Source organism: Maylandia zebra, linkage group LG7 (assembly GCF_041146795.1).
Source record: "Maylandia zebra isolate NMK-2024a linkage group LG7, Mzebra_GT3a, whole genome shotgun sequence".
Lineage (NCBI taxonomy): Eukaryota > Metazoa > Chordata > Actinopteri > Cichliformes > Cichlidae > Maylandia > Maylandia zebra.
Genome location: NC_135173.1, coordinates 23814812 through 23842428, shown reverse-complemented (window position 1 = coordinate 23842428; position 27617 = coordinate 23814812). Strand labels below are relative to the sequence as shown.

At 41.1% G+C, this 27617-nt stretch overlaps 1 protein-coding gene across 8 annotated transcripts in view; it reads right to left on the bottom strand.

Annotated features, from left to right (window-relative positions):
* The window catches only part of LOC101479570 (transcription factor SOX-6), a 106622-nt gene extending 79674 nt beyond the window's left edge, over positions 1 to 26948 (bottom strand). The window contains exons 1-3 of one of the 8 annotated variants that reach the window (XM_014409107.4): positions 26347 to 26948; positions 11122 to 11192; positions 8439 to 8521 (exon numbers count right to left, since the gene is read on the bottom strand). In XM_014409107.4, the coding sequence (XP_014264593.1) occupies positions 8439 to 8443 (5 nt within the window). In that variant the 5' untranslated portion in view covers positions 8444 to 8521; positions 11122 to 11192; positions 26347 to 26948. Of the gene's footprint in view, positions 1 to 303; positions 2820 to 8438; positions 8522 to 11121; positions 11193 to 24987; positions 25362 to 26346 lie in introns of those variants that run through there. The other 7 variants (XM_004564494.5, XM_014409106.4, XM_012922841.5 and 4 more) reach the window with 7 other exon arrangements.
* Between the last annotated feature and the right edge of the window lie 669 nt (positions 26949 to 27617).

The following is a 27617-nucleotide window of genomic DNA, read 5'->3' as shown; positions in this document are numbered from 1 at the left end:
CTTGGTGTAACACAAGTGGTGAAGATGTTGGTATACAGTTTACATACCAGATATGAAATAGTTTGGAGGCAATGTTATAAATGTTTTTTTTAACAGTGCCAACACAGAATTTCCACACTTTCACAAATGAACACAAAGAACACAGGGAAAACCCACACAGGCACAGGGGATAATGCTGCCCAACTAACTTACATAGAAAACATTTTATTTCTATCACGTCTGGAAATAGACCAAACAAACATATTTCTCTACATGAGAGACGGCCTTATTAACTGCTGATTGGTTATAAGGTGTAGTTTGTACCTTCAGTAATATGGTGGCGATGTTAAACTGGTTCCACACAGTGAGATCAGAACTATAAAATGTTCAGTCTGTCAGATGAGCCACTGAAAATCAGTAAAACAAAAAACAAAGACAGAAAAAGAAGATTTGGTGGATTTCTGTCATTTAATTAGCATTAACATACCATATCAGGTGCAATATGTTTATATACAATATATTTTAAAATCATGTTAATGATATAAAATTTTACTTGGAAAAAATTGTTGTTGTTTTTTTCCAAGTATCAATTTACAAAACAAAAAGCAAAACAAGAAATCCTTCCTACTTTATGAGAATGTGGAAAGAAAATATTTTTATACTCCCCAGCATGAAAAAAATGCAGTTTAAGGATTTCATCTGTCATCATACGGACACCTGGAGCAAACACAGGGTTTGATGTCTCCATTAGTCCTGCTGATGTAAAAATCTTAATCAAAGCCAACGGTGGAACGGTTACCAAATTATGAATGCATCGTTTGTCAAGTGGGCGTAAACACACTTCATTATGCTCTGGGCCTGTGTGTTCGGCCTCTGTACCTCGATGATGCCGGACTAAAACCGCAGACCCCCAGAAATCCAGAAGTGGCCTTAGTGACCAACACTCTCCCTTGTGCTTTTTATTTTTCCTGGCATGTGAACACACCCCTAGGTAACACAAATACAGTACACATATACATTTATCTACTTCATGGCAACGATACAGCGTAAACCAATGAAGAGACCATTGAAAACCAAAGTCAACACTCAGTGGCTCAAAGGGACTGTTTGTCTGCAGCCCCTCGCTCACAGTAGTTAGAAGCCCTGGTCAGTGTGAATATTTTCTGTTCTAAGGCATGCCTCATAATATGTCGCATTAACAAAGTCAAACAGCGGACGTAATTATACCTAAAAATTTATAGTAACAAATACTGAAGGATTATAGAAGTACAAGGTATCTGTATAAGTTGGAAGCTTCCAAAAACTATTAAGAAACAGACTGTTTAATGAAGCACAATGTGAGGAATACAAAGTAAAGTATGTTTTTAATTGCTAATCGTGCTCAAAGGTGTAATTTCTTGTGAATATATGCATGCATATGCATAATAAATATAAGGCCACATCCAAAAGTTGAATCAAAACTATGAGTCTGAGTATTATGTAACTTTTAATAAAACTGAACATTCATAAACGAGCATATTTTATAGTCGGGTGGAAACAAGGCTTACATTATGATGGCAATTACTTGAGGACCCTTGAAAACCAACACACATTTGTTTCTGTTCTGCTCGTTCGTTTAAATGTCTACACCAGCATGCGCTCGTCTATGATCTCGCTTTCTGCTGACCTCTTTACACCTTTGATTTGTATCAGCTTAAAGCACACACAGCTTGCCATATGACAAACACCTTATGTGAGGTATTATGCTACAGTATATATCTGCGTGAGCTGATGGCACTAATTGAAGCAATTACCTTTGACCTCTGGAAGGCACCAGAAACCTTTGACCCCTTTGGGAATGAACATAACTCCACTGTGATGCACAAATAAGCTTGTTGCACAAGTTTTAAGCCTTGCTGTGCTTTGACCTCCGATATAGTCACTGAGAAGCTGTAAAGAAGGGTCAATCCAATTATCTTAAGAATAAAGACAAAACCATAAAGTCCTTCTTTTTCAGGGAGAAAGACATTAACTGTACTTGAACTCATCCTTAAGAACTGAGTCAATATTAAAGTGTTTCACTCTGCACAGGTGCAACTGGGTGCGGTTAAAATATCTCAGAAGAATGCAAATATATTTACTAAATCAAATACATCAAGGAGATTAACAATCAAATTGGGTTCATTTTCCAGAGGATTAAGTTTCAAAAGTATATTTCAGGGTGACAGCGGCAGTACAAAGTTATCACAGAAGCTTGTGGCGATACAACAGCTGCCCTCACACATGAGTGATCACATTAGCCCAGAGGCAAGCAGCAGAAAAAAGCTTTAATAAGTAATTTTAGGACTCAAGGGTCTCGCTAAGTTTGAGAACAATCATCAGACACGCTCAGACATGTTCAGTGTTCTTCAGTCCTAATTTACTGCATTGGCTTACCCTGTTCAAAGTTATAATTCATAAATTGTTGACTTAAGAGGATATAATGGTCCAGAAGAATTCAGGTCTCAGAAACGCATCACTGATATGACGTGCCGAAAAAACATCCTGAAAAATGCTCTTCGTTAGGAAAAAAAGCACAACAATCCTAAAAAACAGTAAATGTTTATAGCATCTTTGAACACAAGGGTGAAAAGACATAATCAGTGCTAATACCCAGATACAGTGCTCTGAAAAAGGACCGGACGATCTCAATTAGTGACAAATTCCGTTTGAGCAGATTTTCCGCAATAGTATTTTTTTAAATGCGTCCAATGCTTTAAATGCTTAGATCGTGCCATTGTAATGGAAAACCAAAATCCTTTAAAACTTTGATGCAAACAAAAGAATTAGAATCAAACAAGCAGCTCTAGTGTGTCACATCATCTGCAGGAGCGTCCAAACAGGTGGCTTTTAGAGCACCCGGGAGGCGCGAAAGCCTGCTAATCCTAGATTAGGACTGACAAGTTGTTTCACTGCATGTCCCCATTGTAATCCCAGTTGCTGCTCTATCCGCTGACAATAAGCTTTGTTCCCTATCTGAGAAAGAGCTTTGACGATTTGTTAGCATGAAATGAATGCATTATTCAGGCGCATGCTACTTTCAGTCAGTCAATAAAAACATAGTTTTATTCAATTATTAACCATTTTAAATGCATAATGTGTACAGATGGCCCTACCAAGTCATCTTTGCTAAGAACATGGGGCTTTTCTTCACTTCATTTTGATAGTGGCTAACATGTACGCAACATGCAAGGAGTAAAGATGGTGGGAATGTGATTGCATTTTTAATGTATCAGATGCTTATAGATGCATGTAGCCGAAACTGCAAATCCAAGAATATAAAATCTTTACATTTTCCTAAAGTGGAGTTAATATTATGAAATTATCTTTCCGATTAAAGCATACATTGTGTGTCTTCCTCATGCTTTACAGCAACATTGTTGCAGATGTCTGTTCTATGTGCATTTGTGTTCCCTCACATTAACCCTGAAGGTACCAGCAGGGAAGGTTTCAGTGCTGCTTTTTGAATATTTTAAATGTTTCATTCCTTTTTTTTCTTTGTCCAATTGTGTCATTTTTACACTGAATTTACAATGTGGCTCGTTTTACAATAAAAAGCAGCAATAACAAAAAAACATTTCCTCAGTTATTTACATTAACACTTTTTAAATTAAAATGGAAATTTTAAAAAAGGAAATTTTTCAAATGTACTTTTTTAATTACTAAATTCATTTTCAAACTTGCTTGCCATCTGTTTTTTCATAAGAAAGGCTACTTTGTCTACATATGCAAAACCTCATGGTTAAATTGAACATTAAAAACTTAACAGTAACTGTAGAGGTCAAGAAGGCAAATTATTGGTGATACATATATATAAATATATATATATTTCAATGTGTGTATTGTGTGTGTGAAATTATTTAAATGACAGTTATGCATGAAGTGATAGTTAATATTTGATACCTTGGATGAGTCAATAAACACTTGTATACTGTAGCAGAGAGAAATGAAATACTGAAGAGACAGCCCTGTAGCTGGTTTAGAAGAAAACAGGCAATAAAAACAGAATAGGTCACAGTGCATTTTTTTGTCTGGAATATGAAGAATGTAAAAACACATATAAAACTATACACAGCCACAGCCTTGGGTGTCGAGAAGTGTGCGTGCGTGCTCCAAGATCAGAGCCTCTTTAAACCACACAAAGTATCCATTGTCCTACCTTGCAGAGAATATACATTGTTCATGGTGCACAAGGCCTAACTTCAAACTAGGTTGTTAATCTAGCCAATCACAGCAGTCGATGTTCACAATGACTTAAGTCCTTGAAACAGGGCAAATATTTAATACTAAGGTGGAGTTGATCGTTCCAGAAAGACTGATGTCAGCTGTGGACAGTCTATCGATTGTGCATAATATAATGAAATCCATCTTACATTTGTTTATCTGACTAGTGGATGATATGAACATTCTGGCACACAAGCAACACGAGGCATGTTTTCAGTTAGTTTGCAATGGACAGGAAAAGGCAAGTATAGCAGTAAGACACAAAGAAGAAGAAGGAGCTATAGCACGTCTTCCACTGGAAAGCAAAATAACCACGGGCAATGAATCAAAATAATTTACAAAAAGAACTTGGATTGGGTGGAGCGCTTTATGCGAGTGTGTAAATATCCCTCTCTGCTTGCTCTCAGTTCGTGGTTGAATGTGACGGTTACTCGTCCAGCTGCTTGATTTTTATCGCATTAAGTAACATATCTGGACAAAGGTCTCACGGGACCCACACAAGAATTTCACAGTTGCTGGAAGGGAGCAATGTTTTTAATACAGCAGAGTTTCTTTTCTGCCTGGTGCCACTGGATGATTCTCGTCCTCTGTACGCTCGCTCTCTCTCTCTCTCTGTACAGCTGTTTTACTCTCCATCACAGCACTGGGCATGCAGGCTGTAAATCACAATTAGGGGGTTCATTAGATATGGCTGATTTATTAAGACCCAGGGCTTGTCTCTGAGCCTTTCAGCCATATATTAGCTAACTAAAGATCTCATACATAGTTATGAGACATGCTGTTTACTGTATGGCATATAGGGTCATATGCCAATAGACATTAATTATTGAGTAAGACTCCATAGGTTAAATTAATAGCATCCAGGCGATAAATCATTTGGATTTGTGTATTTTTCTTCAGTGACGCCTGTGTGGCACGCTTTTTTTCTGCATATCTGAGCGTGTATCTTTTTTATATAACAACAAACTGGCAGCAGCATCAAAATCTGTCTCTATTATCAGCAAGCAAACCGGCATTTGAAAAGGAGCCAAGTATTTTGGAGCCTTATCCAAAGGCTTTGACAAACATGCTCTAGAGCTGCTCGCCCTCTTAAACACAAGCACATAAATTTGGCCTGCATTCATTTCCCAGTTACTTCAGTCTTAAGTGTCTCTGGTATACATAATACAGCATTGTTACCCCCGTAAATTATCGCATTGTGTGTCAGCTTTTGTCAATTGCCTGAAAACACAAACCTCGATAAGGTGGTGTACATACTCTGAGTTATTTCAATTTAAATGTTCCGGCCTGCTATGCTTCGTCTGCCTGTACTGAATGCCTAAACTTAGTAAAGTACATCAGAAAAGCATTGCAAAAACATCCTGAAACTGCTAATCAAGCAACTTTTGATTTCGAAAACAGCCTTTCACAAACTTGGGCTGCTATCCAAAAATTGCTTGTGTTATTTCTTGTTCCTCCTTACATACCAGCATGCCTGCTCATCCCGTGTCACCTTATAGGCCAAGATAGTCCTATGATTAGTTACAGCTTGAACAGGTGAGCTTCAACTTGTCCAGACCTACTTATAGTGAAATCCTATTGTTAAGAATAGAAGAGGGTTTACAGACACAGAATAGATGGGAAGAAGCAATAAACAAAGTCTTGATTCCCTCAAAACCCTCACAGTACTTAAAAAGACGCTTATATCATAAGATCAGTCGGACATAGCCTAACTGCATATAGTCGCCTGCAGGATAAAATGAAGCTAAACATCAGCTACGATTCTGTGTCAGGTGAATGTGTGTGATGGAGTCACTCATGAAGGCTTTAATTTTATGTAGCATTTGTAACATTTTGGTTGTGTCAGTTTCTAACTTTTTTCATGATTAAAATGCTAATTATTATTGTTGTTTTCAAAATATTAAAAAAAACTGTAACATCAGCCAGTCATAATTTCTCACCATCAAGTTTACAACGTTAGATGGAACCTGTGTATATTGAGCCCCTTTGGTTTTAAAAAAATTGTTTTTCAACACCAACGTTAAGCTCCTAAGACTCATAAATGCATGGAGCATTTAAAGGTTACTAATCTGAGCACAGGCATGTACTTGGAAACTCAGCACATACTTTCTTCTCGCTGACTCTTGCTACATAACTAATCGAGGGTGACAGAGAACAAAGGAGAAGATTAGAGGATTTAACGTGCGACACACAGCCACAGGTCAGCAGGAGGTTTAGTCTCTAACTGTGATTATGGGCAAGCAGGTGTCATCAGAAGAAGTAGCCAAAGACAGCGCATCTATGCCCTGCTGAACTGCTTGTTTCAGTCCCAGTGGGTCAGGCCTGCGACACAAGAATGTTGTGTAGCTGGGTAAAACTCAGAGACATTACTTAAACCACTGACACTGCTTGAATCTGACAGCTCCAGTCGGTGTAAGCCTTTGTTTGGTACTAAATAAACATTCAAATTTACTCCAAGGACTCTTTTATTACAGTGAAAGGCGCTGTCTTACTACTGCATGCCTAATATAATATGAATAACAAGCTTGTTATTTGTAAAACCGAAGTGATTCCTTGAACTTAAATTCTCATTTCAAAGTCCTTTCTGAAAACTTTCTGTGTATAAAGTCAGATGAATGGATTATGAAACGTGGCTCAGTTTTCAGCTTGTTGTCTCACGAGCTTTGAGAACATTTGTATCATTAGCTATAGTTGTCCAGCTACTTTATCAGCGTGGCCTCTAATTGCTCGACAGCACGGTTGATGTTGACGCTAACCAGGAGCGATGTCATCCATCCTCTCCTGCTACAATGGGGGTCATTGGATTAAGTTCGAGCAGGCTTTGTTAAAAGCTGGCGCAAATCTAATCAAGGGAGAGACCTCAATTATGCTAGCATGTACTTAAATGATCAGATCACTAAATTTGGAGGAGGGGGTTGGCCACTGCAGGAATGCAATCAGCGGCCATTAGGGCAAGTTAATTTTTGCTGATGGCAGCTTTCAAATGAGATGCAGGATTTTACTTTAATGAGAATACTGTAATTATGAGGCTGCTATGCTGTTGTGTGATGCTGCAGTGAACTGTATTCAGGGTTGCTTAAATTTTGATCGTAAATATAAAGCTGAGACAAGTCTCTTAACAGCAAGTGCTTGCACTGCAGGAGAGCCATTGTTGCAGATGTGCTGTTTGCTTTTTGACCTTCCTTCTTTCCACCTACACAGTCAACACAACATTCAAACACAAGGTATTTAAAACCCACTGTTTTTAATGAAGTGTTGAAGGAAACCAAACAGCTGAAAAAAAACACCTCATTCCAGCTACGGCATGTTCAAGAATGCAAAGAGGTATAGAAGCATATTGTCTGGAGAGAATAATACGCTGGATCACTGTGATCTAAGGACCCGGTGACATCTCCTGTAGCACAAACCACAACAGAGAGGCTGACCCTGGCCTCAGACCTCCATGACCCATGGCAGGTAAAACAGAAACCAATCATTCTTAATGTCAGTGAGTTTGCTGGCACTCCTTAACAGGAGGCCCGAGGTCTGAGTGTAGCAGCAGTTACCAAAAAAAAAAAAGATAAAATGGGCAAACACGCATTGGAAACACTTACAGTCCAGACACATATGCAAATAACCATGAGCAGGTTCCTTTCCAGTATTTTTTTTTTTTTTTGAGTGGAAATTTGCACATAAAAATCACACAAAACCTTTGACACCTTTTTTAATCTATGAAGAAATTCTTAAGTAGCAGCTGAAACACAAAGTGAATAATGGGAATAATGAAAGTGTTGCTTCATTTCACACCAGTTCAAGACAAGATCTGGATATCTGCAAATACTGAAATGTTTCTGTATATTGATGCAAAATGATTTTGTAACTTTTGCAGCAACAAATATTTATGAATATTTTTTGCTGCAACTGCGGAAACAAACTCCCAAAATGATAAAGAGTTACTGATTACTAATGGAGCCAATAGCAGAGGAAATGCAAGAAATATTCCCGTGTGCTAAACCTTTTTTCACAGACACTCGCCACTCATCAGTAGTCTGCAGTTCAACTTTGCCAACTGTGTCTCTGATCCAGGGATTAAAGTCAACAGCCTTCCATGTGAAGCAGGATGTGGATGTAAGAACCAGCTCGATAAATCAAAGGTTAAAATATAGATCCAAACTGAGGTCCCTCTCCTACACCTCCCTGCTTTCTCCCTCTGCCTGATCATCCAGCTTGCGCATTACCTCATCAGAGGAGGATCTGCCTAAAGCCACAGCGGTCACACAACAGACAAAAGCGCTCATCTCCAGGAAGCCGCTGCCGCTGCCTGTGGTTTTGGAGAGAGGAGAAGAGAAGGGAAAAAGTGACTAAGCCCCACGGCTCCTTTCTTCTCTCTGCAGACTTAGGGATAAACGGAGGGATAAAGCACAGGGGGAGATAATATTTAGAGCAGGCCCCATTTCAAGGGCAATAGAAGAGAGAAAGTGGGGTATGAGCTTGGGTGGTTTGGGAAGTAGCCACAAGGGTCGGTCTATAATGTTACTGGCAGAGGGCCTTGCACCATGGACTTATGTGTAAGTGGGGAGGAACTGCTGCTGGCTTGGCCCTGCCTTAAAGCCAGGGCTGCTGCAGCTCCACGAGCCTCTTCAAAGAAAACCAGATGGGTCTCTGATGGGATGTTGATGAGGCATGAGTGTGCAAAACACCAACGCACATACAAGCACAAACACATATAGGAAACAACAACATACATAACACTCACGCATATGTACTCTAGCAGTTCACTTCTCTTTTCCCATCCCTGAAAATGTCCTTTTAAGGTATCCTGTCCACCACAGAAAAGTCATATGTGTGGATGAATCAGAACAGTAAACTAATTGTACAACTTGAAGAGGACACAACAGAGTTCTGCTAACATAAGATTAACATGAGGTTAACTGCGTAATGTTAACTAAGCAACACTAAATGTTGTTAGATGCTGCCCATTAGCAGTAATGCAGCTGAGTTCTCACACAAAGCTAAAGTCAAATGTCGTGGAGCAGATAAGGACATTTTCCTGGGGGAGGCCAAACAGGTAACCTCAGTGGGTTCATTAGCTTATTAGCTCATTTGTTTACTACGAATCATCCCAACAGCTGCTTGCTGTCTGGTAACTTGTCTAACTCTTTGCAAATGACTTCTATTACAGCAGCTATGTGTAACAACAGAGCTCTGAACACAGGGCTATCATTCTGCATAAAGTGGTCTTCCTTACTGCTCATTACGGCTCTGATTGAGATTTTCAGAAGACCACACTAATATCGCCTACAGCTTGAAATCCCGTGCCGTGGACATGGTGTGTCAGTTTATGGGTATATAAGCTCTGATCCTAATTCCCTTATGGAGCATTAAAACATTTTGGATTCACCGAAAAAGGAAGAAGAAAAATGTAGTTTTCCCACACACTAAATGTGAACACGCAATAATCGACATTATCCTGTTTCACATTTGGAGCACTGCCCAGTGACGCCACAGACACATAACTGCTCTTCTGATCATTCGCTGGATATTTATAGCAAGTTAAGGCTTCAATTTTTGTAACTCAAGCACACAACATCCTCTTCCTTCCAAAGTCCTGTGAAACAAAGATGCCATAAATCATCGCTGTCACGACAGGATTGGTACCCAATAAAGACTGTGATTTTGTTACGAGGGTCCACTTGTCATCTTACCGTTATGTTATTGGATTTGAAAAGCAATTGCATGTTAAAAGACAGAATAATTTGATTTTGAGTTTGCAAATCAGCTGATGAAATTAAGGATGTTTGATAGAATTATAAGCGAGCCTAAGTCACCTGGGTGTTTTCCCCCAATCTTTATACAGTTCCTTACTTCAGCGCTTTTATCTATGACAAAACAAAATCTGTGAAAGGATTCCACAGAGCCACAATATTGCTCCCTAAATTGCTCTAGTTGATCATTCTTTTTAGTTTAACCAAAGTGGTGCTTTCTTTGATTTTTACTCATACTTCAGAGGGATGAAGGGGTAAGTACACTCAGTAATCAATCCATCCATCTTCTTAACCACTTTCTTCTCTCTTTATCTTTCTTTCCATCCGTAACCTGGCTTATTTATCTTGTGACCTCTTGCACTGGTCCCATACCCAGGTAGCAAACTGCAGTTCTAGTTTGTGATAAAAGATGATCTGACCTACCAGTGACACAAGGGGCACTAGACAGGGCCTTAATAGGTATTCTTAAACAGGAGGATTAGCCAGATGGTCAGATCACTCTTTTCTTCAACCTCTGCCATCTGTACATTTCATATGTCTCTGCTGAAACCACTGAGATCAGCCCCAGCGACTTCACCCGATTAATTTAGGCTAGTGTTACCTGCAGCACTATTTGACTCCAGATATAATCTTTATTGCTCACAGAGAGAAAGTCCATTAAAAGGCACACTGTAGGTCCCAGCAGTGAGAGGTTCCTGGAGTGATGCCTGTGGGAGCCTTTAAAAGACCCCTTTCTTCACCCAAGTGAAAGCGGCAATTGAGGGCACACAGGACAGAACACTACCAGGAGTGGAGGTCTGCATTTGCTGCGAAACAAAATCAAAAGCAGTCTGTCTGTAGCAATGGAGGAGTGAGAGGTGGCTGACAAGCAAATAGCTGGATACAGTTTTGTTAACATGGGCTAGCATTCACACACACACACACGCAACTCAGGTAACACAACCACTGGTGCAAAACCTGGCATGTTCAAACACCAGCGAGAGCCGCTCTGTGCTGCTCTGCCAAAACAATAGTGTTTTCTCTGCAACAGCTTATCATCTGCCTTGTTACTGAAGCTGTTATCCAAGGTGCCAAGCAGTGGCACAAAATCACAAAGAAGCTGGCGTGATACAGTGCAAGAAAGTACTTGTCATGTCAGTGGATGAGGAAAACTTACAGAAATAAGAGGCTTCAGCTCCAACACCCTCTTCACACTTAAGGATGCACTTTAAAATTCATGAACATCACCTAGAATAGAGCAAAACAGACAAAAACAAGGAATATTTTGTCAGATAACATCTATGATGAGATGAAAACTGACATTTTATGTGACCCTCCAGGGCGACAGCCTTGCCATGCAAATCAGGAAATATTTTTCAGTGCTACATTTTTTGCATCACGCCAGCAATGGTTTGACAAACTATGAAAATTTGAATTGGGATCTGTTCTTGGAGCACAGTGAACACTCTCACCCCACCTGGGAGCTCTCTGTAGCGGATGTTCATGACAGAACAGAGCTCCTGTATCAAGTCCGCGGCAGACCCAACAGAGGATCAGTGTATTTCTTTCGCAGCACTTTCCCCTGCACAAACAGCGGCGCACACTGAGCCATGCAAAGCCCAACAAATGACAAACAACGTGATTCTTGTACGCGACTTTGAAGTTTAAAAAAAAGAAGAAGAAATTGGCTGAAATCTGTCTTAATGTGGTTAGCGATGTCTGATATTTTCTTTTAAAAGCTGATTCCAGCGAGAGCACGGAAAAGAAATCTCTCATCAGGTGGACAGCTCACCATTCCTAAAATAACCCACTCTCACTCCCGAAGCTAACCGGGGGTCAGCCTCATTATAGCCTCACTCACACACACACACACAAGTGCAAACCACAAGCAGTCATTTGCTAAACCGGATAATAACAAATAATGACAACACTTTGAAGGTACCATGATCAGGATGGAGTGAGTCATCACTCTGAGGGAGCCCCAGGGTGAGAGAGAGATAGTCATAATTAAGAGAGGAAGGTCATTAATTTATGAAAGAAAGAACTGACCAGGATAAGGAGGCTCTTAAAGAGAGAGTCTGTGCAGACAACGACAGACAAAGCAATTAAACACACCAAAGCAGCATTTTTCTGATGCCGCTCATCATCAAGTCACCCAAACACAGCATCTAAGTGCTACAAAGGGGGCCATACAAACACCCCTTTGATTCTACCATTTGAGCCTAATTGAGAACAATGAAGAAAAAAGCAAACACTGGGCTTATATGATCTTTTATTCATGTCTTTAATCAGCCAAATCATTCTCTCGTAGAAGCATTTTTCTCTCAGGGCACAATTAAATCGGAATCTTATTCTGAACGGAGAAAATCAAAGAAGTTCTGATAATAAAACTGATAACAAATAATGGGTAAAAACACATTTTGGTGAAACATCCCTGCAAACATTTCTGTAAGATGCAACTCTCTTTGTGTGTCTCTCTGTCTTTGCCTTGAGCAGCCACTGACTCAAAAAGCCACTTTCTCAATCAAGTGACTGCGAGTTGGATTCCCCTGAGCAGCGTTCACACTCCGCAGCTCTCGCTGACCCGTCTGAACACGTTCCAGATGTCTGCAGAACCAGTTATTCTGTTTCCTCTCTTTCTTTTTAACCCCCCCCCCCCCCTCTCTCTCCCTCTTTTCCCCCGTCATTCCTCCGTCCACACACCCTGCCACTCATCTGCAGATGGCAGATCTGACACCTGGAGGATGCTGGGTAATCGGAGAGACAGCTGGCTGTCCAGTAGAGGAGCACTGCCGCAAAAAATGCACAGACTCAGCAAAAATCCTGTGTGTAAGGACCCACTGGCTTATGCTGGTGTGCGTGTTTTCTGCAGGATTTCTGCACATGTCCACATGTGCATATGCAATGTGTAAACAGTGCTTATACCCAACGGATCTGCTATAAATGTGTGTACTGTAGAGCCTGAAATATAAAAGAACAAAAAGAGAGCTAGTCATCTGAAGTAAATTAATGCAGGAATTATTTACCCAGTTCTTCGCTGGAAGCAGTGAGCACTCAAATGGACGTTTATAGACCAGGTGACACACACTGGCTGTTTTTATTTTTTCCTTTAATACGTTGTGCTTGCACACTCATGCTCAGTTGCTGCTCTTCACCACTTTGTCAGATCCTCATCTCAGGGAGGACCTGACATAGGAGATCCAGGCTATAGAGCCATTCCAGGCTTCTCCTGACAACTGCAGGAAGTAACAGCTACCTTTTTGGCCCACTGTCCAACAGCTGTAAAATGGCACATGTCACCCTACAGTTGAGCCAGCTGCAGGGGGGAAAGTGTCTGATATTTGCAATAGATACTGAAAGCAGCAAAACAAAAGGTCTGAGACAAAAGACAAAAACCAAAGCTGTGACATCATTGCATTAGGGAACTTTTTTTTAAGAAAAAGAGGTGAGCAATACCGTGCACGAAGATACCCTGTGTTATGTTCACAGCGAGGCCAGCACCTGCACAATGAATGCACGCATTCACGCAATAAAATATGCGCAGTCCCAAATGTTGTCTTGTTGCAGCTGTCAATGCCACTTGTGCAATCGTGGACACACTGGAGAAAGAACAATGGAACTCTATTAGGCGGAAGCGCTCTCAATGAGCGTGGCGCTGCATGAGGCTCTGTGCTGCCACTTCCATGTCTGCACCGTAGGAAACAGTGCATGGTTCCAGCTAATCATATGGGCAATTAAACCAAAATGAGGTTCACTTGACCCATAAATGATGCACTTATAGCGCACACTGCCTCTCTGAGGGCCACTGGCCATGTCATCCAGGCCTTGTAATGTTTCAGAGATTTTTTTTTTTTTTTAGTATTTTCACTCTGGGCCCGTAAGAAGGGAAACCTGCTGTGTGCAACTATTAGCACTGAACTCTTAAATCTGTGCACTATGAAACTGTGACAGACATATAGACAGTGCTTCTGAGGTTGTATGATTCATTCATCACAGTTTACAAATATTAGTTTGACAAAAAAAACTTTTGCACAAATTATTTGTTCTATGAATTTCAATTTTTAAGAATACTGCTGCTTTCTTTACTCTGTCCTTGAAGCGTGACATCCTAAATGAAACAACGTAGCTTGTACAACAAGCCCTAAAGCAAAACAATGTGCTGCTATTCCTGCCTTTCGCTAAACTATACACACCTAGATATTCAAGCAATAAAGGGAATATGGATGGATGGATGGATGGATGGATGGATGGATGGATGGATGGATGGATGGATGGATGGATGGATGGATGGATGGATGGATGGATGGATGGATGGATAGATAGATAGATAGATAGATAGATAGATAGATAGATAGATAGATAGATAGATAGATAGATAGATAGATAGATAGATAGATAGATAGATAGATAGATAGATAGATAGATAGATAGATAGATAGATAGATGGTTTTAGACTGCTAAAACATTTAGTTAAGTCGAGGAATGGATAATGTTTCCTTATTATGTCAGCAGGAGAAGAAAGGATTGAAGTCTTGCACGTGGGTGGCCAAACTGCTACAGAATTTTTTTTACATTTTTTTTTAAAGGTGCAACAAGGGAAGGGGATGTTTGCATGAGTGAAAAGCCTTTGTGTTCCCTTCACGGAATACCTGGGCGAACATTACAGAAGCTTAAGTGACAACACGCATTTCTCTCCCAAGTCGCTGTTAACATGAAATATTGCTAAAGTTAAAGGTGGGAGGGAGACAGAGGACGGTAGGGGCAAGCGCCAGCACATATGTCTAAACCTCACCCCTCTGCTCACCACCCTTAGGAGATTACATTATGGTGCTCACCATTGTCCCGCTTCTTCAAGACAAAGCCTGTTCCACTGTGCAAACAGCGCGCCTTGGAAAGATTGTAAAAACAAGAGGTGAATGTCAAAGGCAAAAGTGAATAGGATCTCTCCCTTCTTTTGTCGAGCTGGTGAGGTATGCACAAACACATCGCTGCGTGACAGAGAAGAAAGGAGGGCCTTGTGAAGGAAGGAGCTGGAAGAAGTTGGAGCGTCTTCGCATGAAAAGGCCAAAACCGTGAGAAGTTGCCTGCTTGACTCCTGGGCCTATTGAAAACTCCCATACGCAAGCATTTGGATGAAAGACCCCCAGAATACACAAGACATTACTCTGAAGACAAAACACAAAGAATGGAATGGTGACCTCTGGATGCCAAGAACACAGAGACTGCAAAATGCTTCTGTGTCCAAGAGAAGAGAAAAAAAACTAGCACACAATAACATAGTCATCAAGAAACATGTTAATTTACCCCAAAATGATATCAGATGCATGAAGACACGCCAGTCTTTGCAAAGCTTCCAGTGTCCCGGCCTAAAGTCAACCGTGTCACGACCCAAACAAGGCTTTAACTGTCAGGGGCAATTAATGAGGGCGACCTCAGCTCCCTCTAATTTACAAGGCCAGCGCCAGTCTGTAATTAATTGCTGCGTGCATAAATGTAAATGAGTCCACTGGGGAAGTAGAAGGAGGGGGGGGGGAAAGGGCTGTCAGGCCAATATTCCAGTGGGGAGCAATCTGCTAGAGAGGGAAATGATTTAGAGGACAGCACACAAATCTGCTGCTCCGTAAAACACGAAGAAGCTGAATGTGAGGGGAGACTTGTTGAGATGGAGGAGGTGGTCGTCAGGATTGGTAGAAAAAACAACGGGAATAACTGCGGTGGCAATAAATATCAACCGCTTTATTCCAGTTGTCTTTTCTCCATACGTCCGCTTCAAAGATACAGTTTATCTCATCACCAGAACAAAAAGAAAAACACCATCTCACACTGCTCCTGAGTGCTACTTTGTGGTAAAATGTTTCTTTCTTCTTTCTTTTTTCATGCACACATTTTATTTTATAGAATTCTAAACCATGATGTCAACATTTATTACTTTATTTCTCCACAGTTCTGTAAATTTTTTTGACCTTTCAGTTTACCTCTCTTAGACTTAAAATTTCCTTTTCAGCCTAAAAAAAATAATCACGGGTTAACACACGTGCACACGTTTGCATTTGGGTTGCACCATCCCAGGAACATCTTGTGGGCGTCACAACGAACTTTAGAGGTGGAACTTTAGCAACTTGATGCGACCTCTGACAAATCATTATCCCAACATGTAACCGTTATGTTCCATAAGATTTTGCTGAATATTTCATTCTCTCCGCGGCATGACTCACTCCATCGTCACCGTCCCTAAGTTAGATCTTATTCTCTGGCACAAAGGGTGGTGAAGCATGTCCACAAAGCACATGAAAAATCAAAGAGGAGGCAGGCAGAGGAAACATGTATGAAAATTACAATAGCCGCTGTCATGCATAAATCTCCTGCACAAAGGGCCGCCTCTTAACTTCTTTTGTTTGGGCCATAAACAAACAGGTACAGGAACCATTGTCTGGTCAAAGTTGCACAAATGTGAGGAAAAACAAACATTAGATGCACAATGTAGTGCAGAGACAGCTAAAGACACAGGCATGCGCACACACACACACAGAGACGTGGAGGGCGGCGCAGCAGCTACAGTAACATCTTTACAACATAAGCTCCTTTTCACTACAGCGCTCAACAAAGGCAAATGAGATTTTTCCTACAGCGGGCCTCCAGCAATAACAAGTGACATCACAGGCCCGTCTATGTATGTTTCCCATATTTAACGGGGAGAAACAGCATTAGCTCCTCCAGAATGATACTAAACAGCTTGCTGAGGCAGCATGTTTCCCTCTTGCAGTGGCAGGCACCATCAACTTGAAGGACTGAGGCAAAAGGCCATTTCATTTTGTCACACAGAGCCAGTGCGACTGCCCTGAGCGCTTCTTTGCCGTGTTTAATCATTTCATTTAAGTTCCTCTCAAAATGTGCCGTTCATGTTAGATGCCATCAACAGGTGGGGCTCCTGAAGACCCTGATGGCTCACAGCAGAGTAAACACACACAGTGCTGCTAACACCAGTCACCATATCGTGTGTATTCTTGTGTGTGAAACCGTCCAGCGTAAATGTCAGCAGGTGATACTGCTGTCCACCCAGCCATCTAAAATGCGTTGGCCCGAGTGGAGGAAACCTGATGTCTGAGCTCGGTCAGCTCGATACCCGAGCCAGCGCCACTCCTCTGCATCTCGTCATCGCTGAACACCACACACCCCATTTCTGCTAATCCAACAGTATGTACAGAACATAGCATGCCATATACAAACAGGCATGAGCCAGCAGAGCTTGTCAAGAGCATGTCGTTAATAAATACACACATTAAAAAAGGGGGATGATCCTTATGTGTGTATGTTATGAAGACAGGGCTCTGCCTTTTCTATTCTGAGCCTCACAGCTGATATCTTGTTTTCTCTCTTTTTTTCTGTACTGCTGCCTATATCTCTCCACTTTGAGCCCAAGTGGTCACCACCATCCTATGATGACAACGGCTCGATTAAAGACTTCTTTATGGCTCAGAAACCATGGCAACGCCCTGTGTAGACAAGCTGGCTGATGACCAATTGGATTCGGTCCTGGGCTCAGCGGGTGGGACCATGTCATCCTGGCCCTCACTACTTTACCACAGGATCATTTCAGAGGCCTCGCACCCCGAACCCTGCTTCCACGCCCCATTACTCCAAACCACTACTAGTGGTAAAAGTGGAGGTTACCCAGCCTGCATTTAGAACAGCGTGACGCTTCTGCAGATGGGAGGAGCAGGAAAGGACCAAATCATAAAAGCAATGTAAACATGAACCCAGAATCCAGCCTCCCTGGGTTTGTTTGCAGCTGTTTCTTTCTTCTTCTTCTTCTTTTTTTTTGTTCTTTAACTTTAAAGAGGTTATTAATCTCTCTCAGGTTGTGCGGCCAGGAGAGGGAAAATAGAGTGACACTGGCTATGCGGCAAAAAACTACAGATTCCTGAAAAGGCACGTCCCGATTGGCTTCCAAGGAAACTGTGATATATGCTGTTAAGAGTGAAACTATAACTGACAGTAATTTTCAAAAAGGAATTCTGTTCTTAATCAGCGTGAACAGCACCGAGGGCAAATTACGAGCAGAGTGGAACAGATCAGACCCGGAGTCACCAAAAATGTAGATTCAGATTTCACATTTAATAACTCATGACCACGTATGCACGGAAATGACATCTCAGTGGAATCTACTGTGTTGTGCCGTAAATTATCTTATTTTAACAAAATAAGAAACAAAAAACTAATGTGCAACATAAACCATAACTATGGTCAGAATACAAGAGCAAAATGACCTCAAATATAAGTGAACATTTAAAGGGGCACTGTGCGATCTTTACATCAGTTGTCGTGAAAGTCAAAAAGGGTTTAATAAGGATACACTTCTGTGGGAAACATAGTTTCCCTTATTTTTCAAACTTGACCCAAATCATCAACTTAAGCTCAACACATCTGAGTTTCTGTTGCTTCAGTTTGGACAGTTTTTACACTTTCTCCATTATGGAAATAACCCAGTTATTTTAAAAAGAACTTATGCAAGTTTTTCTTGCTTGTTTGTTTTTCTTGTCCATTCCTTTATCCAATCAGATCATGATACGTGTTTACAAAACAGGCTACAAACCATAGATGATAAAAAGATGGATAAAGCTTTGGGTCATATGGATAAAACTTTAATTCTGGTCATTCTAAGTGTCAGAAACGAGGATTATCCAGTTCACTGAACGTTAGCCAATGAGCATGGATTTCAACTGTCCCACCCCCCTGCTTGTCACAACTGGTTTCAAAACACCAAAAGACAAAAAAAATATTCATCTCAAACTTTTGTGTCACAGTGGCTACATCCATATTTTACACTGTCTATCCTACAGACCTTTTTTCTATCCATGTCTCTATTTCTTCAAAATAGACCTAATTACTATGTAAATTTGTTTCCAGTTTATTTGTTTTATTATTATAGTTTGTAATTAGTTTTTTACACTAAAGTAAATTCAATTTCAAAGTATTGAACTAAAGTAAATTCTTTGCTTGAGCCAAATAGAGCAGTGAAGTTGTGACAGCACTCCCTGTATGTTTTGATAAACGCGTTGTATGCCCAAGGATGCATATGTGCGTCTGAGTATGAATGTGTGTGGGGCACTGTCCTATAGCCAAAGTACACATGCACAGTAGCGTGTGGTTCTATTTTGTCAGTATGAGCATCATTTGCCACTTTCAGCTGTTCATCAAAATGCTCTCAGAAAGGTTCATGGACAGCACAAGAGGACTTTCCTCTTGCCACAAACACTTCAACACATTTCTTTTTTTCCCCCATCCTTGGACAGACAGACTTGCAAAGCAAGTTCAATATGAAACTTGCCGTGTTGTACTAAAGTGGCCCTGGAAGCAATCTGTATTAAAAATCAGCAGATTTTTAAAAAAGAAAGAAAGAAAGAAAGAAAGAAAGAAAGAAAGAAAGAAAGAAAGAAAGAAAGAAAGAAAGAAAGAAAGAAAGAAAGAAAGAAAGAAAGAAAGAAAGAAAGAAAGAAAGAAAGAAAGAAAATAAATACAGAGCACCTGGGAACGATTTGTGCAACATCAACAGCAGAGTTTCATCAAAGGGTAGTGCAAATAAATTCTTTTGTTTGTTTTAACCTGTTGGGTGTGCCAGAGGGGTGGGGCCTATGTTGCATGACAATCCACAAACAGCAAGCTTTGCTGTTAATTACACAAAAGTGTAAGTGTAAACAGATATTCAAACACTTTCATTGGCTTGATAAAACTTTCCAGCAATTGTTATTAGATATAATTAGTAATTAGATATGGAACCCCACCCTTCTGATTTTGAAGCAGCATAAACTACACAGGAGATGTTTACCAATGACACTCGCCTTTATTCAGTCCTACAACAGTACAATCCACCCAAGACTCATTGCTTTTTTTAAGATGTGAGCCAGTACTAATCATTAACGTTGAAATCTTTCTTGATCAGCTTTACTATTAAATTATAAAAATGAACCACAGATAAATTAACATCTGAGGGTTTGTATCTCCCACACAGGGCATTTAATCCTTGCAAACACAAAAAATAACAGGACAAACATAAGAGTATCAGTTGTGCACTGCACAACTTCAATCTGCAGAACTTTTATATCACCATCACAACAAGTATAACAAACACCAACACAATTACCATGGCCCTAGTGTAGACAATAGCAAAGACTCCCACCAATCATACGACTCATGTCATGACAAAGTAGAGTGCCACAGGGTTTTTTTTGTATGACAGTGTTTTTGGTTTACAGAAAGAAGAAAGTAAGTTCTTTTTCTTTACATTTTTAACACAAAAGTTCCAATCTCTGGGTCATGGCTGATCATCTTTACTGCCAGCCACTTCATATACCTTTAGTTTGGAGTGTTCAATGTAACCCAAAAGGAAAGGAAAGGAGAGAAAGAGGAAGACTGAAAGGCTGAAAGAGAAAGTGGGAATGCAAAAGCAAAGCCGATGGACCAGGAAGGACTTAAAAACCTCCTGGAATTGAAAAACGTGCTTCTCTGTGTGATTTCCTTCTTCTGTAAATTCATCAGGAGTGTAATTGCCAAAGCATCTGCTGCCTCTGCTGCTACAGTCCAAGGCCACGACTGCTGACTGACAGATAAGGAGCCACTAGAGCACTTGTGTCAGTCACCTGGTAGCCCTCTAGCCTTATTAGAAATTCAAAAAGCCAGCGATCAGATAGGCCTGACCAAAAATAAAGGCTAACCACAATCATCTAACTTATCCCGATGTACTCTTTGTTTTTGACATTTACTTCTGGCGTGTGCTGAAGTTTAGGGGGTTGGTGAACTTCAGGAAAAAAAACAGCCATGTCTTTTTCACAATGAGTCAGCCTGTTTTAAGAAACAATAAAGTTACAGTGATGGGTTTTACATAAGCAACACTGAAAAACTACTGAGACGAATCTCTTCTGCTGCAACATTACAGTATATAAAAGAAATCAAATGCTATATCTTCCTGTTTTTTTAATTGTTCTTTTGTTTTTTTCTGCTTCTTTGGGTTTTTTGCATTTACTGATTTGTAATGTAATTGTGTTGATTTTTTTTCACAAAATAAATAACATAATTCTGAGAAACAAATTTAAGTTCATGTGATTTTCTTCCCTTTTTTGTCCTAATGAAAACATCATCAAGTCACTTTTCACTACCTAACATCGTAGTCATCACGTAAATGTAAAAATGTTAGCTGGTTGTTTCAGATGCCACAATTTAATTTGTAAATTGCAACATGACTACAATGCAAAGTAAATAAAATCCCACTTTTTCTTTCACACATATGTCTCCACAGGGGAATCAGAATGACAGCTGCTTCATTTAAGGATGCATAAACATACCTTAACTGGGCACAAAGTGTCTCAGCATTAACGTAAAATACCATCCTGCACTGCTTCTTATGTGTATAAACCATAGGCTGGATTTGCTTGGTGATTTATGTTGCCTCAATAATTTAGTTCTTACATTTCCAAAAATGACTTTTTGCAGCGTGGAGAAAAGGCAGCTCTCTGTTTCGTGTCAGCGGTGATGGTAAGTTTTTCCACACGAGAAAAAGCAAGAGAGCAGCAAGAACGATGCTGCCATGTCCACTGCCAAGTCATTCAAATCTCAAAATGAACCAAAAAAATTACAAATGTTTTTTGTTTTACGAATTCATATCATATGATTAAAAAGAGCTTTTGTTTTAAAAAAAAGCAGTAAGAGGTTTAAGGTGGATTGAAGCCACCTTTTAGAAGTTTTCCTCTTCAGGCAGAAGGCCTAGTCTGTGTCCGTGTTAACAGTACAACAACCATTTGTCAAAGCGCTCGTGTAAACCACATATTTAGAAATCTTACTCTATCCATTTGCATGTATATAAGAGCTAATGTTAATGTTGCAGACATCAAAGGTTGGCCACACGATGCATAAAGAAAGAACAGGCAGAAAACAGCTGATGAAGATGGAGAAAGTTTGAGCTCCTCTGTGCATCAAGAAACCCCAAAATAAGAGACGCAGTGAATCTGAGAAGATGCCATAATGCCGAGCAAAGACTACATACTGTATGCAAAAATGTGACATGGACGAGAGAGTGTGTGTCTTGTGTGCTTGCATGGAGGAGATTGTCATTAAGAAGTGCATGTGTCAGGTAAGCTCTTATTTTGAGCTTTTAAAATTGGAAGGCTGGGAGCAGGTGCTGGAGATTCACCGGCAGAAAGAAAAGGTTACCTCGAGACCACCGAAAGAGAGGAGAGAGAAGAATGAAAATGGCACCCCGTTATTCTCTGCTCAGGGGAAAAATTAAGAAGCTGTTTCCAGGGTTATATCATGGTGGAAACATGGGGACGAATCCATAGAGCAGGATGTCCATCCAGTCAGGCCCACATTCACACACTCGCAATGAAGGCACATACATGCGTGCGGGCAGAAAGTCTTGTTATAAATATAGAAATTCATGACAAGGACGCACCATACAACACACTGAAAATCCTTTTATAGGATACACACCTAACTGTGCTACAAGAACACACACACTGCCGTGGTGCACGCTCATGTGCAAAAACACAATGTAATCAGTGAAAATACGCGTGAGAACAATTAGTCACACATTTGTCTGATTTCTTTCTGGACAAGCGCAAAAAACACAAAAGATGTGAAAGTGCACTAAACAAGCATACACATACATGCACTGTGCGCACAAACACACCTAAGCTTCCACTTTGGTTGGGAAACTTATGGGCATCTGCCAGCATGTTTCAAGTGCTCATTCTCTGGGGCCCCAACCTTTCTTTTTCAGCAGCAACACTGCAATTTGGGTGTGCCGTTGGGCCAGAGATAAGTATAGGCTGACTAATATGCACTTAGGACTCAGGGAGAAATACTTACGGCTAAATGTTTAATTTGTGTTTGTACAACACATGTCCAATTTGGGGGCTGGTGTCTTTTTCAAAGAGCCTGAAAACAAATAATTAGGACTCTCCAGATTGGCCACAGGCTTAAAATTGTGAAGAGATGGGTCTCCAATGAAGGTGACTGACATCCTCCAAAAAAACAACATATGGAAACGTTCGGATCTGCTACAGTGCGGTCAGATGTTAGATAGATGTTAAGCTCAATATGCAACTAAAACAACAGTAATGCCAAAGAGAGTTAACTTATATATTATATATATACTTATATAACTTATAGTAAATTCTAAAAATCAAAATTGGGTCTCTTCTGCAGCAAGTGTCTGATTGGTGCCGAAATTCTGACTCTATTCTGTCCCCCTTTTTTCTAACAGCTGTAAGATCTCTTAATCTTTTGCCCCTCCGACTGTGCCCTCTGTCTGCCACTAAAGAGTCTCTCTGAATCACACCACAGGAAAAAGGCCTCCCAGCATCCTTAAAAAAAAAGAAGAAGACGACGTATATGTGGCACATCAAATTAATGCTGGATTTCTAAGTAAGCCCATTTTTCAACGCTTCACAGTGAGACAAATAAAAAGAAGTGAAACCTGAAATTTTCAAACATTTCAGGATTCAGTTGGAAATAAATGTCATGTGATGATTCTTGAATCACAGCTAAAACAAGGAGCATGCCGATGAAGTGAACAGAGGAAGATGTAATTAGAAAATGTGACTGTCCACATCAAATGATGGTGTGATGTAATTAAAATAGAACTAAATTTTTAAAAAAAATAGCTGTGAAAAAACAAGGACGGAATTAAAACATTTGTTTTGTATTTTAAATCTGTAAAAATATTATACAGACTAAATCAAATTGTTTTTTATATATATTTTATAAGGCGGGTGACGATTATTTCCCACTTGCTCGAGATCCGATGGACATTTCACATTGTTCAGCCGCTGTGTTCACGCTTGTCCGCCTGTTGTCAAGGCTGATTCCCACAGAGGAAGAGGGGGAGGAGAAAAAAAAGCCGCAGGTCTTCAATCAGACAGCGGAGAAAGCGCAGCCATGCAGTCCTGAACAATGTGCTGAATTGGCAGCCTATATATAAGTCTGCCATTTGGACCCTCTAATGCCACTTTACCTTATGAGGGAACTTCAACTCGCACCACCTGCTCAAAACAAAATACCACAGGAGATCGACTCCAGCGGACCCCCCCTTCCTCGGATTGTTTTTCAGACAGACACTCTCACTTACAAGAGAGTTAAGGAGGAGGGCTGGTGGCCGTGTGTGCGTGCGTGCGTGTGCGTGCGTGCGTGGGTTGGGGGGGGGGGGGGGGGGGTATAAATAGTTCTGCCAGAGTCCAAACAATTAAACAACCTGTTGGAAATTGTCATTATTGCGCGTGGGCAGGTCCAAACTGGCAACCTGAGGATCTGTCAAGCTGGGGCGATTCTAAGCGTGAATAGAGGAGTGATTTGATGAGCAAACAAAAACAAAAAGAAGGAAGGAAGAAGGAGTGAAACAATTAACAATTACAGCAGACAGTGGGAAATTCCGCGTTATTACTACAACTCCCGTAACAACAAGCGATGAAAATGTGGTTTCAGCTATTTAGGAATGAGTAAAACCGTTAGCAGGACACTCGGCTTCCTTCTCCAGTGGTTTTTAAACTCGTTCTGTCACGCGTGTGATCTCTCTCTCTCTCTCTCTCTCTCTCTCTCTCTCTCTCTCTCTCTGAAAGCTCCTTATCTGCCGGCCAGCAGAGGCTTATCTCGGAGGTGTAGCGTGTCTCTAAATACGGGGAACACCCTGAAGTGACTTTATCAGTCGGTGCCCGCCGTTGTCGTGTGCCTTGTCCTCCTGTACCCTCTGTCACATCCCCACCGTGAACTCGAGGCCAAAAGCTTTCACACGGTACACAAGGTCCCACGCTGATCTGCCCGAGAAGCGGGTCTCTCTCCCCGCTCTGAATAAGAAACTTGCCCCCTCTCCGTGTGGCTCAAGTTCATGCACCCACGCAATTAACTTCACACATAACCGGCGCCGTCACTCTGTCCGAGTGTCAGGTGAAACTGAAACTCGTGTTTTCCCAGAAAGTTCAGATGCACTGTACAAAAAGAAAAAACGCAAAAAGCCACGTAAAGAAAAAGATGAAGGGGGTGGAAGGAGACTTACGGACTAACTTCTTATCTCGTGGGCCGTCCCGGGACGCTGTCCTGTCCGGTTGTATTGTCTCGGTGGATCTGTGTGTTGGTGCTGCGGGTCTATTTTCATTTATGGCTCACGGGTTTTTCTAGGATCAGTCTGCGTGACCCCGGAACAGCTCAGGCCCTGAGGACGGGGTTTCTCGCCTCGGTGGTCTGTTTTTCTATCGGTTGTATTCCAGAGCGAGTGGGGAAACGCAGGGGCACCACCACAGTCTCGGCCACGGACGGAACAGTACACTGTGGATGTGCGGCGAGCCCGTGAACGCGCACGAGGACCACAGAGGTCCGGCAGTAGTACCCGACGCGTTCGCGTTGACAGACGAGAGGGCCACCGCTGTGGCCGGAGAGGAAAATGCTGAAACTGCAGCAGCCCGCATCCTCCAGCCGACCTGAGCGATGGGCTGACTTTAAGAGCGGCTTTATTTCTGTGAAGTGTTCTGGAAATGCTGCTTTCAAGTTCACGTTTTGGGCTCTTGAGAATTATCACTCAAGATAATGAGCTCAAAAACTTCTTATGCAAAGTTTTTGAACTCTCGACCTCTTTCTAAATGTCTTTTAATGAGCTCTAAGCCTATAGAACAATTTTCTGGTGCTACAGAACCGCTAATCCATTTCTGTTAATGGTGCGTGACAGGGATGTAGTGGTGGGTGAAGTTTAGCCTGCTTTTCTTGCACGATTTCATCCTTTATGTCTGGAAATAACCTTGAATCTGGATTACACAAACTAAAGGAAGAAGGTGGAAATGCGCTGAAAAATATTGGAAAATGTGTGTTTTGGCATTTTTTAAAGAATTTTTTTCTTTATTGTTAATTTTATATAATATCTAAATATGTATGTTCCGTTTAGGCTCTCCTCACAAGCACGCGGTTTTACAGTGGCTGTTATAAATATAATTACAGGTGAAAACGATTTGCAGTATTATCATAATACAAACAGTGTGAAAACAACTGTAACAGACGGCGAGCTCCTGACAAAGCTTACTATCACTTAATTACAAACCTATTGCAATCTAATTCTGTGACTGGATCCAAATCTGAGTCATTTATGACAAATAAAAATGACTACGGAACTTTTTCCCTATAAGCTCTACAGCACCAAACTTTTCTAAAAGCCCGGAGTTACTTTTTCAGGTGATGCGGTCCAATCACAGCCCTGCTGTGGGGTTTAAGCACAGTCCTGCAGCCTGAGTCTGCGGCTGTCATCGCGGTTTGTTGTGGAGAAGAGATAAGCGGAGTGCGCACGGACTTTTCAAAACGAGCAGCCCCGGTGGTGGCGCGGGCTGACCGTCCCGGCGCCTCCACGCAGATGCAGCAGGACGGGTCTTACCTGGATTCAGTCGTTCGTCATGCGCTGTGTGCTTCTTGCAAACTTGACGACTCTTTGGGGGGAGCGACGCTGACAGAGTTTTCGGCAGCGAGAACAGGAGTCAGTGCAAACAGCTTCCAAATCCCGTGCGTAAAGTCACCATCGCTGGAGCCTGTCGCGGACTTTGGTAACTCCGTGTTTGCGCTCCGCCGAGGATCAGAAAGTACACCGGGACACTTCGGCGTCGTCGTCAGAAGTTGCGCTGAGTCACACCGGAGGTCACCCGGAGGATTCTTTTTAATCAAAAGTATTTCAGGTTATTTCCCGGCCGGCGCTGTGTGGCGGCTTAAGTGAGAGTGCGGGGCACTGTCGGGTGAAGAGGCAGAGGCTGGATAACCCCTCCTCTCTCTCCCTCTGGCTCTCTCTCTCCTTCCCTCTCTCTCCCTCGGCTATTTATCTGTCTCTGTCCGCCTGTGTCACTTTCTTTGTTTATGTTTGATGAAACGTAAACCATTCTATATTTTTCTTGTTCACTCCTGTACAGGTACCTTTTACCCCTGACTTTTCTTGTCACCCGTGTCCCAGCCTTTCCTTTCAGTGTGTGTGTGCAGCCTTTGAGCGCACGTGCGTGCATGCTCGCACCAGGCTGCCGGTCAACAACTCACGATCACCCGCGCGATTAAAAAAGGAATAAAATTGCGATTTGATTTCTTTGATTCCTCCGTGATTTTATTCCCCTTGCAAACTTTTTTTCTTTTTTTGTATCAGAAATCACCCAGAACTAAAACTCACGCAGTGATTAGGCTAAGCTGCTTGTTTTATATGGATTAAAAAATATATTGATCAAAAAATGGGATGGGGGACATTTTAGTAAATAAATACCAATGAAAGTTTTTTACTCTGTTTTGCAATGACACGAACATATATATGTATATATAATATTTTTTTTAAATCAATGTATACATTATTTTATATACTATATATAAAATCAATTTGAACATCAAATTGTGCATATTAATATTTCTCTCTTGTGTGTTTGTTTTTTGTTTAGTTGTTTTGTTTGTTTGTTTTTAAATAATAAAAGAGATCTGTAAATCAGGATCCGGCCTATTCTTTATTTTCCTAAAGAAAAAAAATATTTGATGTAAATTAATACATGAGGGGGATGAGATTGGTGGATGCAGCGTTTTAAGCCCATTTACATGAACGAGTTTCCCGTTTAATACTTCGTTGATTGTCCTTCGCAAAAATGAAGTGTGAGGCCCTGTCAGAGGTGTGAGCGCCTCTGGGCT